The 12,198-nt window shown below is 31.8% G+C and overlaps 1 protein-coding gene across 1 annotated transcript; it reads right to left on the bottom strand.

Annotated features, from left to right (window-relative positions):
• Positions 1 to 1,445: 1,445 nt before the first annotated feature.
• Positions 1,446 to 3,068, bottom strand: LOC124834573 (BOI-related E3 ubiquitin-protein ligase 1-like). Its single transcript, XM_047309285.2, has 3 exons — positions 2,638 to 3,068; positions 2,241 to 2,541; positions 1,446 to 2,149 (listed from the first exon to the last, which is right to left on the bottom strand). The coding sequence occupies exons 1-3, from the start codon at positions 2,691 to 2,693 to the stop codon at positions 1,598 to 1,600; spliced, it is 909 nt and encodes a 302-aa protein (XP_047165241.2). The 5' UTR covers positions 2,694 to 3,068; the 3' UTR covers positions 1,446 to 1,597.
• Between the last annotated feature and the right edge of the window lie 9,130 nt (positions 3,069 to 12,198).

The raw sequence follows: 12,198 nt of genomic DNA, 5'->3' as shown, positions 1-12,198 counted from the left end.
TTCATTAAATACTTTCAAATTCCCTTTTGGAGAAAATTAAATTTATGAGATTAGGATGAATAACACAAAAATCACAAGTAGTTTTAAAAGTAAAATAGAGATTATTATTTTATTTTTTTAATAGAAAACTTATTCTTTAAACTTCTTTATTCTATAAATATAAATAAATATAAATAAAAGTTATTAAAAATATAATATTAAATTCTAAAAAGATAAAAATAAAAGAATTATAATAATTGAGCAATAAGTATTATTTTATTAAAAATATAAAAAAAATAATGAAAGATAAATATTAATGCCCATCTAAATATTACAATTATAAAATTAAAAGTTACATTAATGACTATTTAAATATTATTTTTATTAAAATCATGAGATAAAAACATGTAAATGAAGATGGGAGGATCATTTAACATTATCAATATAGTGTAATTCCTCTAAATTTTTGTAGAAATTAGTTATTCTATTTAGTGGAAAGGGTTATACTTAACCTTATTCTGTCGGAAGTGTGAATTGAGAATAAAGGCTAACAGTATCGGTAAGAGGGGACAAGCAATCGAGATACTTTTGCGAGTGTGGGGGAAGAATTGTAAGAAAAGAAGGGAAGAAGTAAAAGAGTGGGAAAAAGAGAAGGTAAAAAGAAAGAGAAGGGTAAGAGATAGGAAGATGGTGGCACAAGAAAAAATGATGGGTATTGGTTATTAGATATTGAAACTTTATATCAGTATGGTTGTGTTATGATGACTTCTACTGCAGAGTCGTCTTCAGTGTGCAGCACCCAACAGAGACTTATATTTCTTTCCTATTCACTCTCATTGCTTTCCCTTTACATGGATATTAGGTCCCTTACAACTTTTCAGACTTTTCCTACTCATTCAACCAACATAATCAAACCAAACAAAAACAAAAGGAAAACCACACCTCACCCCATTCTTATCAATCAAACCAAACAAAACAAAACCACTCATCGCCAATTCATACCCGTTTCCGGAATCCATGCCCACTTCTGCTGGTGACCAAATACACACCACCATTGACCTGTTCCCTTCAACATTTCACACCCATCATCACAACAAAACAACTTTCTTAATGGTGGGATTGATTCCTCTACTCTTTTCTCATCCAACAATTCATTCACTCAAAGTGGGGGGACACACCCCTCTTGCTTCCTTCTCTTTTCTTCTCCTATTCAATTACTCTCCAACCACTCTCTTTATCAACTCAACAAAATATCAAATATTCTCTATTCTTTTCTTAAACTCAACAAAATATCAAATATTCTCTATTCTTTTCTTAAACCTATAATAGATGGGATTCACATACAAACAAAAACTCAAAATTCCTTTCTCTTTGAATGTATTGTTGATGAAATTATTTCATTCCAATTAATATAACTCATTTATAAACAGATTCTAGAAAGAACAAGCGAATGCAATTAAACTGTATGAAATCAACAAAAGAATTATACCATCTACCTTTATCTGATTCTTCTTTCTTGCAGTGAGTGTCCTTTGGACAGAAAACAAAAAAAAAAATACTGTAACTATTTCCGATGGGTGTGGAGGTAAATGGGGTGTAAGGAAAATGCTGTAAATTGCTAAGAGTAATTGACATGGACACTGGCATTAATGCCAAAGTGACAAAGAGGGCAATTGTGAACGGTGGACCCACACATTGTGCACAGACACAGATGTCTACATGGCAACAACAACACTATCGATTCTCTTACCCCACACTCGCTGCACATCCTTCTTCTTCCCACAACGCCATCGTTTTGCTTTATGTTTCCGCAAACTTCGTTCTCCTCCACCTCCTCCGTGCCGCGGTTATTGCTTCCGCAACTGGACTCGGCGGGGGCGACCCCGCCGTGATTGCGGTTCTCCTCACTAACGTGAGCCAGCACCTCTTCGAGATTGTTCCTGAGCGAGTTCGCGGTGGCCTCATTGTTCTGCGCCAACTCCCTCCAAATCTGATTCTCTACGCTGAGACTCTTCACCCTTTCTTGAAGCACCCAATTGAGCTTCCCGAGGCGTTGAATCTCCTCGTCTTTTTCCTTGAGTTTCTTCGCCACGGCCTCTTGTATGGCCTTAACCAACATTCTTGATTGCCTCACTCGCTGCTCCTCCAGCTCCATCCACACACTCTGCGTCTATGAAACGGAAAAGAAAATCATTAGCCACGAGTTTTCATTCGGCCTATTTGAAGAGATTAGAAAAAAAGAGAAGGGAGAGGGAACCTACATGTTGCGCAATGAAACGGTCGATCTCGGATTGCTGGTTCTGGAAATGGAAGACGAGGTCTTGGTCGAAAGAGGAGAGTTTGATTTTGTTGGACGCAGGAGGAGCAACGTTGGATTCGGTTACGGAATCTCTGGAGCGTTTCCTAGGGAGGGGGATGTTGTAGGTGAGGCCGCTATCGGACTTGTTGATGGAGTTGGGGTCGCAGAGGGTGGTGTGGTGAAACGGAAGCACAGTTGAAGGAAGAGCCACAGCACCTTCGATTTGCGCGTTGTAGAAGGCGCGATTCGGTTTCGGCATTTCTCTGATTGAAAGAGAAAACAAAGAGCATGAGTGAGATATGTGAAAATGAAGAAACAGAAACAGAAGAAGAAGAAGAAGGAATGGTTTGGTGTGTTACCTGGCGGTTAGTAACTGCGCGGGGAAGAGATTCATGTGCTGAGCCTCAACTGCCATGATTTGGAGAGTTTGTTGTAAGTTGCCGTTGCTGTTCCTTGGCTCGTTGGTTGGGTTGGGTTGTCTTATAGGAGTGTGAAGTTTTTGTGTGGCTTTGGTTTGGTTGCAATGTGAATGAATGAATTAATGAAAGAATGAATGGTGTGATGAGAAAAGAGTGAAGAGGAAACGAGGGAGAGAATAACTAGGCATGCAAATGAGGTGGCGACTACAAGGGAGCCTCAATGAATGAGTCCCATTTATTTAAGGCTTTGGCTCTTGTGCCATTTCTAGAGAGAGAGAACAAACAATAAAGTCAAAACTCATACCATTTTCCTCCCCCCAAAATCTAACAATAAATTATTTCTTTTTCGCCTTTTCATTCATTGCCAAAACAATTTTTTTAACATAAACATTAAATGCACGTAATAATAAAACTTACTACAACACACTGTAACGCATGAGGATATGGCAATCACGTCACTCCTTTACCAATTTGGTTTTCGTATCATGCAACCATACACCTTCACTCTTTCTCCCAATAAAAAAAATTATCTTTAGGGTTAGTTCAGGTACTGAAGAGGTGCGGTTATTTCAGTGGCACGACGAGGTGTGGCGGTGCGGGGAAGTGGGCACGTGATAACGCACGTGCGACGTGCTTGAATGGAGGTGGGGACATCAAAGACTGACCCCTCAGCCACGTAGCGGTGGGACCCACCTCTGTTCGGGAGCGGTTTCCTCGCTGTGTTGCCTCCTCATTTCTTAAACTGTTGTGTCTGCGTACGGACCAATTGTCTGGAGTGACTTCTTCGGTGCGGTGCGGGTCCACGCTATCTCCATGGAGGACATATTCGTCAACGTTCATCTGTTTCTCACTTCTTACCTCATCAAAGGAGCTACTCGGACCAATCAAAACCATGCCAGCCAACTTTTCTTTTCTTTGAAAAGAGACGTTTTGCAGTTTCATTACGGAAATCAGCTAATAGTTATGATATTTCCAATGGTCCACTATGAATTTCATGTTTTTAAGTCATTCCTCTCTTTTTACTCCATTCTAGTATTTATTACATTTTTTAACTTTTCACAATTTTCAACAGTTTTCCGTTAAGTCTTTTAATCTTAAACAATTTAAATATCTCTGTTCACTCATACTTAATACTTAAAATAAATATTCCGTACTGGAAAAAACAAGTCCATTCAGTAGTTTCAATGCACATTTATGTAATTTATTAATTTCTTTTTACCACCATAAAGAATTAGAGTTGTTTAAAAATACATTTTTGTAACAGTTTATGAAAGTTACACTCCACATCTAGCAAATCTGTTTTGAATTCTAATAATCGATATTTTGACTTTAAAAGGCCAAACAGAAATTTTAAAAAATAAAGTTAATAATAGTAATCTATCAGTTATGGTAAGCAAGAAACGAACAACCCTTCACATAGTTGTTTATAACAGCTTGTGATGACAATGAAGATCTTTGTATTAAATTAAATTCAAATAGAATATTATAAGATATTCTGAATGTAACATTTCAAAATAAAGTGATTTTTTTTTCAAAATTCAATTTGGACGTTTTATTTTTACAACATTTTAGTCTAAAATCAAAAGTCATGGCTTCTATAAGTAAAATTGTGGTAACCCTATTTTATAATGATGGAAGAAGACTGGGCATTAAATTTAAGAAGACAGAACCACATTCTTAATTAATTAAACATACAACCTTTTTCCTTCAAAATCTGACCCAAACCATGTGCAGGTAATAGATAGATAATAGATAGATAACAGAGAGTTCTTAAGTTTATGTCTGCAACGTGCTACTTTTGTGTGAAGAACAAAAATGGTAATAAACAAGTCTGGTTTAACTTTCCAAAATAATAGAGAATCTCAAACTATATTATACACATATGCAAATCATGCACACATTGCTAAGTAAGAGAAGGAGGGAGGTGAAGAAAACCCATGAAAGGTTCCGTCCCTTAGTTGTCACAGTTATGTATATGTACCTAATCTTGCTCAAATTCTCAAATCACAACATTTAAGAGTTATTAATATTTAATTCACAATTCAATAAGTAATTAAAAACTGTACATGTAAGGTGTTTTTCTTTGCAACTTGTACTTGATTAGGCATGTGGGTTTATTATTTATTGCTTGAATTTTAAACTTTAATATATAGTTATTCAATCCAAGAAAACTTTCAGCTTATTTAAAAGATGGTTTTAAATCTAAATTAACTTTATAAAATCAAATTATAAATTGAGATCCATTTATATACTGTACATTTAGTTTATCTTTAATCGATAGAAAATCTCTAATATATTTATTTTATCTTTAATCGATGTAAAATCTCTAATACACCTATTTTATCTTTAACCGAAGATACTTTCTTAAAATATATATTTTTCAAACATAAAATTAAACATTAATAAATGATTTCACAGCAGATTGCATAATAAACTAAACAATAAACAAAAAAAATTTGTTATGATACACTTTAGTCAATGTTTTTTATCATATTATAATGTAAATTATAATTCCAATTCAATGTTATAAAACTTATATGTTAAATTTGTGGATGTGTATCCACCAACTTCTACTTTTCTTTTGGACTTGGAAAACAGGTTGTGTGATGCTACCATTTCCTTAAAGTGCAACCTACAGCGATGCCCATGTTTGTCTTTTTACATGAAAATGTGCTTGGCATAAACCTCCATGCAATGGAGCAGAATCACTTTTGTGCAAATAAAAAGAAAGCGTAGAATAAATTCACGTTACCTAAAACAACAATATACAAAGGAATATGTTTTGGTGTGTATATTTTCATTGGATTCTATATATGCTAAGAAACCGCAACTTCCTTAATGTAAATGCGCACTTAACTTCTAATCTTTCTCTTTGTTTATTTAACTTCTTGTACAAAATAAATGTGTAGTCTATCTCATCCACAAAATATTCCCTTTAAATGTTAAAAATTAATGCACACAAATGAGAAAATATTTAATGCAAATAAAAAACTAAGGATCTTGCTAACTAGTGTGTTTCGGGCATTGGGTGGGTCAAGGAATTTTGGAAGGTGAAGTTTTTAATGGAAACTATATCAAAGTTAACAAACATGTAAGAACGTGTGTTTCTCAACACCCTAATATTCTTTGATAAAAAAAGAAGGCATGTGTTAAATATTAACAATTGGACTAAACAATCATTATTTATTACATTAATCCTTTTGTTTTTACATTTCTAGTCGAAAATTAAATAAGGATTTATTTTAGAGAGAAATATTGATTATACTTTAAAATTCTAAAATTGATGACCTTGTTTTAATAACAAAACAAATGAGTTTACAACATCCTTAAAATATGAAAGGAAACCTCACATACTCTTATTCGTGTTTACATCCAAAAATTTGTATTTAATTGATTTTCAAGTAATATAGGACAATAAAACAATATGGATAAACTTGTACACAAATTCTACATGGAATCTTTGTAGGAACGCTTAAGTGTCTCAGAAAAAAATAATTTTTTATTTTAAATAGGAAGCTAAAAATCAAGGTTTTTCTGCTATATTGTTTCTTCTACATTGCATTTTCTAACCTATGCTCCCAACAACTCTCCTTTTTCTTGTTATGATGTTGTCTAAGTTTTTTTTTTAAAGGAGAAAACATCTTTTTTGAGTATAGTGAGAAGAAATGATATCTTGAAGACATATTTTATTTTAGGATATAATAGGAAAGATGTTACTGAAAAACTAGGGAGAACTTTGTTTTTTGGATAATACTTTGTAAATGTTTTGGGATTGAAGAGATTATAACCTGTATCATAATACAAGATTTATTATGCGGAAATAGTTTTGTTTTTGTAATATTAGTGTTAGAGAATGAGACAAGATTTCAAATCACATGTGTATGTTTATCTTTTAACATTTTTGTGTAAATGAGTTGGAATATCACTAATGTCTCATTCTTTAATTTTATAATTAGTAAATAATGCATATAAAAAAAAAATGAAGACTAGAATAGAAACTTGTAGTCCCTTGCGTCTCAATCGCTTCCGCTCATCACCACCTTTCGCTATAGTAATTACTACAGCAGTTACCTCTCTACAAGCAGCTAATATAACGAGTTTAACAATTAATATGGCAGTTATCTGTCTAAAAGCATGTATGAGAGCTTTCAAGGTTCAACAATTTTTAGGTCAAAAGTAACGTAGACTAACTAAATAGCTCTTCAATCAAGGTGTATACCATGCGTTTGAACGTGTATATGTATATAATATATGCAAGCTAGCTAAGGGTTGGAAAGCTTAAAATTTTACGAAACGTGTGTTCTAGCTCATTACACTTCTAGATCTTGATATGAAAGTTGATTTTTTCACTAATTAATGCATAATCAAAGAACCGATGGTCTGAAAAAATAAAATTAATAAGAGGAAAAGAGTTATAGTTTTAAGCGTTTTTCTTGAAAATGACTTTTTAGGTGCTTATGGATTTGAAAATTCTTTGCTCTCGAATTTCAGCCCTTCCGGAATCAATCAATCAATCAATAATAAATTCAAAATCTCAAACACGTAACACTTCATGGTTGCACACCATATTACTATAATTCCATAATTGAGTGTGTTGAAACATCATTTCTTATCTTTGATAAGAGAGAATGTGCTTGGATTTCAACGGTGATATTGAAATCAATTTTTAATTGCCATTGAATATGGTGTGAAATGACGTTTTACTTAAAACAAAAACACACAATGTTATGTTGGTCAAATTCATGGTTGGTCAAATTTCCTTGCAACGTTTTCGGCGAGAATATGTGAAGAAGATGTTTTTACCTTTCATTGCTACAATCACAATGTTCGGGGCAGTTTCCCTAACGTACAATTGTCTTTTGTCAACCACACTTATCATCATCGTCGTCGTCATGTTATTATTATTATAATTTATAATGATATTGAGTTTCGATTTATCTAAAAAAGTGGAAAATAACATTTAAGAAAAAACTTATACTATCATCTCAAGTAACCTTATAAAAGAATAATGAACTATGTCATGAGAAAAATAACACTTACCAACCAAAAATAATTATTATAAAAGAAATATAATTATACATGTCGAAAGTTTTTAAAGCTAGAAGGTAGAAACCCTAACGTAATATAAATTGAGTATTAATATTTATGGATCGTGCTCCTTTTTCTCCTTGAGTACGGTTAATCTAGATTTTGACGTGAGATATTTCTTATAGAAAGGTATCCATTGCTATGTCACTTTCAAGGGAATCAAACAAAAGAATAGCTCTCCCATGCAAGGGCTACCATAAAACCTTCAACTAATATGGACCCCACGCACCATTTTCTGAACACATAATTTATTATTTTTGTATCATATGCTAAGAAAATAAATTTTCATCATAAAGAATATTTTGACAGGTAGATTGAATGAAAAGGAAGAACACTCATCCCGCCTTGTTCCTTGCCATCTACCATTTCCCTATTTTCCTCACAAACACGCATAATATGAATAAGGGTGCACGAGATAAATAAATAAATAAATAAATAAAAAGTAAAAAGAAACATAAATACGACACATGATTCCTTCATACACCTCTCCCAATAACATCTTCCTCTCTAAATATACCTTGGAAGATACAAAGGTATCTTAAACAATGAAAGAACCTTGATAGAAAAAGAAAGCATAAAAAAGATCATGTACTCATACAACTAGGCATGGTAAAGTTGATTACTTGTGCATGTATAATTAATTAATGAGTCATATATACCTAAACTTTCTATTTTATTTTATTTGGAAATCTCGTGGATCTACATATATTATTGGTTAGTGTTATTCACCCAAGGTAAGCCAATCTTGGTGTGCTGGATATGTGAAGATAAGAACAATAATTATAAAAAAAATTATGTAGAATTTTCAAATAGTAGGGTTGAAACAAACGTGTGTGATGATAGAGATGTGTTTAGTAGCTGAAGATGACATTGTCCTTCACATCGAAAGGTCCAAAACCTAACTATGGAGGCAAAGTTTGGTTGCATTTGATTATTACATGTGGGCGTAAAAACTCATACATGGATACGACATATAAGAACCCAAGTGTCTTCAAATTAATATAAATGTACTTTACTTGCTATGTCATTCTAATCGAGGAAATATCACACATAACTTTTTCAATTTGACATAAAATGTATGGAGGATTTTCCATATAGCTTCTAGCAACCCTTATGAGTACAAATAGTCAAGCTTTTTTCATGTGTTTGGTTAGTCTCAATTAGTGATAAAGTTTTTTTTTTTGTAGTGTTAAAAGTAAGAAAAATTATATGGTTAGGGGATATGATTTTATTTGATAAAAATCCACCCAATTGGATTTTTCACCGATAATGTGATCTTGGAGTGGATTTTGAGTGGGTGGCTAAATGATAGCTAAATGGAAGCCATCGAAAAAGTTACCTCACTTTTATAGATAAAGTAGAGAAAGGGTGTAAAAAAACTTCAAAGATATAGTCTTTTGATTAATTAATTAAGTGACTAATTAGGGTGATTATTGACCAATTCTAAAAGGAAAATGATATTATTAGTTTAATTGGGATACTAATCAAGATTAACTGATTTGACCCCATTGTGTCTCATTCATTGACGCTGCCTCATACAACATCCATAGATATAATAGTTTAATGTAAATAAAGGTAATGCTTAATAGTGCAAATCGATGTTTAGGTACCTAAATCTTCGTTGCTTTCACATGATCGAACCTCACCATGTTAACTTTTTCTATGGCATCACAACCAATTAAGGTGTTCACGATTAATGTTAATTTTAAAAACAAAAATGAACGAAGTCCAATGGATGTTCTTTTGTACCTAGAATAATAATAATAAAATAAATAAGACAATGACAAGATGAATAGGTTAAGGATCTAATTTGAAATATGAGAGACAACAATTCGGATTGATATTTTAATTGAAAATGTTGAACTAAAAATAAATGAGTTTGAGTTAATTTAATTTGAATGAATTAGAAATATCACCAAAACAATCATATAATCATTTCGGTACTTATTTTTATTTATCAAAAATATTTTATTTTTAAAGTACATGTTAAAGTAAAATTCATGCAGAAAAAAAATTAAGCAAATGGATATAAAAGGGAATTACCATGACACTAGTAAAAACAAAACTTTGTTATACCATGCTTTTACACTGGTTATAATTCATTAGGTATAATAAATGATACAGTGATAGCTTCGTAAATATGAGAAGTTTTTCTATAGTGATTGGATCCAGAATCAATATAGAAAGTGGTATGGAGGCAAACCTGTAATCAATTACAAAGTTTTCTAGATCGATTGGACCCAAAACCAGTATAGAAAGTGGTATTATGGCAAAACTGTAATAAATTACAAAATTTTCTTATACTAGTTAAACCTAAAACCAGTATAGGAAGTGATGGAGAAGATTTTCTATACCAGTTAGTCACCGGTATAGAATGTTTAATCTTCTTCTTCCTAACTTTAGCGCTTCACCTCATTTTCCTCTACATTGACTTCAAGCTCTCCTATCTCCCTTCTCTAGTGACAATCACCCTCATTCACTTTCTCATTTTGCTCTCCTCCATTTATTCAGTTTCTCATTTGTTACCCTTTCTCTATTCCTTCTCCTTTCTCTATTCCTTCTCATTCTCATCTTCCATTCGTGTTCATCATCGCTACAAGAACATCTCACATTCATGAGGGTGTTTGGGCATTGCCTTTGTCGTTATGCCTTAGATTCCTCTTTGTGTGGTGTGGTGTTGTTGTGGTTGTGGTGTGGTGTGGTGTTGTCGTCGCTATCGCGTGGTATATTTAGTGTCATCGTTGTCGCATGGTCTCGTCCTCTCAATTTCCTTCGCCATTCACCTCCTCTAAATTTTCTCCATAAAAAGGTTAACATTTGAACCTCATATATATATTTTTGTGGTATTTCTTTACTACTTTATCATTTTTTTTGTCAAAGGCAATGAGAGTTTTTTGTGTGATGTTTGTTGTACACTCAGGTTACATCAAGGAGCAATAATCCAATAACAAGAGGTCACCGTTTTGGTTAGTTCTTTTGGAGACTTTTTAAGACTCTTCGATAGAAAAAAATCATTTTATACATTTAAACCTTTGTCATCATTGCAAGTTAGTTCTAAAATTGTCTTGTTTCTAGAGTTACACCACTTTGTTATAGTTTCTTTGAAGGAGAGAATTTTTTACCACTTTTGATTCCTTTGCAAAACTTAGTAATAAGAAGAGTGGATTTTCATTCGTGAGTTCTTGATTTCCTTTACTATAGTTTTTGATTCCTTTACAGCCTTCTCGTAAGCTAATACTTTCATTCTTGAGTTCATCACTATTTATGCATTGTATTGGAATTTTGAATTTATTGTGGAACAAAAAAAAAAGGTAACATATTGTAGGCTTAGGTTGCAACTTTCTTAAGCATGCTCTCATGTTTTCTTTATATTAGGATGTCTTAGTTAAAAAGGAGAGAAATTAGAAACAAGGAAAAAATATTATGTATTTCTAATTTCCATTTTTTTAGTTGGTTTATTTTTAGTTCTCATAAAGTATAGGAAATTAATCTTCCTAAAGATTACCTAGGAAGGAACATGATTTTAGAAACATCGAAGAAAATGAGACTTAGGCCACTTGCAAACAAACGAGTGATAGTAACCTAACATTTTTTATTGGAGATGAAATGAATATGATTCATATGTGTAAAAACAAGTCACTTATTAGTTCTGGTAGTACTAAATGTATTTTAAATCAATTGTTATTCATATGATATGTGTGCGAAATTGCTAGACAATGCATTATTGAGAAGTTAAACTTTGTAATTAAAATTTTATGTGGTGTAGGAATTTTAGTTTAAATAAAGTTTTTAATGATTTTAAAATCTCTTATAGGTGGTGTATACAAAAAAAAAATGCAATTAACTTCTAATATGTTGCAATTTAAAAGTGCTTGTATGTTTTCAAAAAGAAATGTATACAAACATTTTTATCAAACTAACATAGACTTTATAAGAAGTTTAAATAAACTTAGTTGTTTGTTTGTATAAGAAAATTACATAGAAAAATAAAACGCTGAATTCTTTAACTAAACATATTGTTAAAGTATATAAGATAGTTATTCAATTTTGTTGTGTAAAAAATTCATCTAAATCTGAATACAATATTAAATAAGACATATCAATTTGAAAGTTTAAAAATAATGAATTTATGAATAATAATTTTATGGATATTTTCATTATGTGGTTTATTTTTCTTTTTTTTAATGTATGACTTAATTTATATTTAAATTCTATCAATTATTTATTTCTCTCTAATAATATATATATATATATATATATATATATATATATATATAATTATAAAAAAAAACTTTAGTGTTAATTTTATTATAATTAATCTAATATTCTCACCTTTTCACTATATTCCATGTTTTTTTGCCGTGTTTGAGAATTTATCATAGTGCACTATGTATTACTTTATTAAATACTATA

Source organism: Vigna umbellata, chromosome 7 (genome assembly GCF_029865625.1).
Source record: "Vigna umbellata cultivar VRB3 chromosome 7, Vumbellata_1.0, whole genome shotgun sequence".
Taxonomy (NCBI): Eukaryota; Viridiplantae; Streptophyta; class Magnoliopsida; order Fabales; family Fabaceae; genus Vigna; species Vigna umbellata.
Note: the sequence above shows the minus strand (reverse complement) of the source record. Positions and strands in the feature narration are given on the sequence as shown.

Bases quoted from the DNA above. Each gene is read 5' to 3' on its own strand.
- LOC124834573 (XM_047309285.2), bottom strand. From the start codon at position 2,693: ATGGCAGTTGAGGCTCAGCACATGAATCTCTTCCCCGCGCAGTTACTA. The intron at 2,542-2,637 runs GTAACACACCAA...TCTTTCAATCAG, and splicing joins GCGCAGTTACTAACCGCCAG to AGAAATGCCGAAACCGAATC. The intron at 2,150-2,240 runs GTAGGTTCCCTC...TCCGTTTCATAG, and splicing joins ACCGTTTCATTGCGCAACAT to ACGCAGAGTGTGTGGATGGA.